Below are 1,524 nucleotides of genomic sequence, written 5' to 3' on the forward strand. Positions count from 1 at the left end.
ATATTGTCCAATGATTTCTGTATTCTGTTGAGTCACATCTCTTTGGAATGGGAACAGATACAGATCTCTTCCAATCAGTTAGACAGATAGTTGTATTCCAAGTTTCTTGGCATAGATGAGTGTGTGCCTCCAGTGCCACCTCACTTTCTTGAAAGATTACAATTTGTATTCCATTAATTCCTGGTGGAATTACCATCTTCACCTGCTTAGTGTCTTGAAAGTAGCCCTTTGAGGACAGAGATTCATCTTTGATGAATAATGAAAAAAGCAGTTTAATTGTGGTTTGTATCTCAGCCTAAAACATTTAAAAATAATGGAATACAAAAGCTTGCTAAGAGAAATATGAAGTGTATTAAAAAGTAAGGAGATTATGTTTAAAATGATGTATTTGTCTTTTCTAAAATTTGATTCAAATAAATTCTACAGTGGATAATTTTGACTCACCCTCATATATTAGTTAAGGTGTATTTCATTTCTTGATGCATCTTACTTGAACTCATTTTTATTGGTTTTACCCCACACCAGATACCATTTAAAACTTGGAATAGAGCAGCTTGTGAAATATCAATTCTGATTTTAATGGTTTGGGAATAACATGGTAGAAACATATGGGCTTGTATTCTGTTGAAAGAAATTTACCACACTAGATTTAGCAATTTACTGGAAAGAAATTGAACTATACCTGAATCTTGTAGGTAGCTATAGTCATAGCCCAGATCTCTGGATGAAATAAAGAAATCACCATTTCTGTAGAGAGGTATAAATGGGACCATGTAGGATTCCCGGTTATGTCCAATAGGAGCATTGGCTTCTGGATAAACTTCTTGAAGAGGACGGTACCTTCGGAGCCACTGTTCAAATATACTACAGAGAAAATGTTTATTAGTTCCACAGTAATGTTATCAGTTCCAGTGCTTAAAAAATAAATATTTGAAATTCTTTACCCTAAATAACAATATTGTTGTTGTGAAGTGCCATGAGTCGGTTCTGACCCATAGCGACCTTATATAGGGTTCTGAGGAGCAGCTAGTGAGTTTAAACCACCAATTGCAGTTCAAATGGCTTTGCAGTCTGGCGTATTAACCCACAGCACTACAATACATACCTTAAAATCCCCATGACATATTCTTCACACTTTGAAAATATGTCATAAATCACTAGTTCATTTGAAAGAAATATTAGAGGAAAACTTTGAAAAAGGAATTTCTTGGGAGATAAATGAAGCTTTCCTGACAAGTTTAGACTCTTTCAGAACACTGCAGAACAAGAGCAATTATTGGTTGAGTGACAATTGTTGAGTCATAGTTGTAAATTAAATATGTTCCTTGTCCCCAAAATGTCAACCCAGAGAACCAAAACACAAAACTAAATTGGAGTCAATACTGGATTTTGGTAAATGTTTTTTTTTTTTGGTTGGGGAAATTTCAATTATTTCAACCCTCATATCCTATTTGGTGAAGTGTCTGCATAATGAGAATTAGGAGGCAGAGCTCATCTCTCATGGTAAAACCCCTCAAAACAAAC

At 34.6% G+C, this 1,524-nt stretch overlaps 1 protein-coding gene across 1 annotated transcript in view; it reads right to left on the bottom strand.

Annotated features, from left to right (window-relative positions):
- The window catches only part of TYR (tyrosinase), a 121,182-nt gene that overhangs the window by 8,733 nt on the left and 110,925 nt on the right, over positions 1 to 1,524 (bottom strand). Inside the window, exon 4 of the mRNA XM_006871216.1 lies at positions 683 to 864. Within this exon, the coding sequence (XP_006871278.1) occupies positions 683 to 864 (182 nt within the window). The remainder of the gene's footprint in view (positions 1 to 682; positions 865 to 1,524) is intronic.

This window comes from Chrysochloris asiatica, unplaced genomic scaffold (genome assembly GCF_000296735.1).
Source record: "Chrysochloris asiatica unplaced genomic scaffold, ChrAsi1.0 scaffold00163, whole genome shotgun sequence".
NCBI lineage: Eukaryota > Metazoa > Chordata > Mammalia > Afrosoricida > Chrysochloridae > Chrysochloris > Chrysochloris asiatica.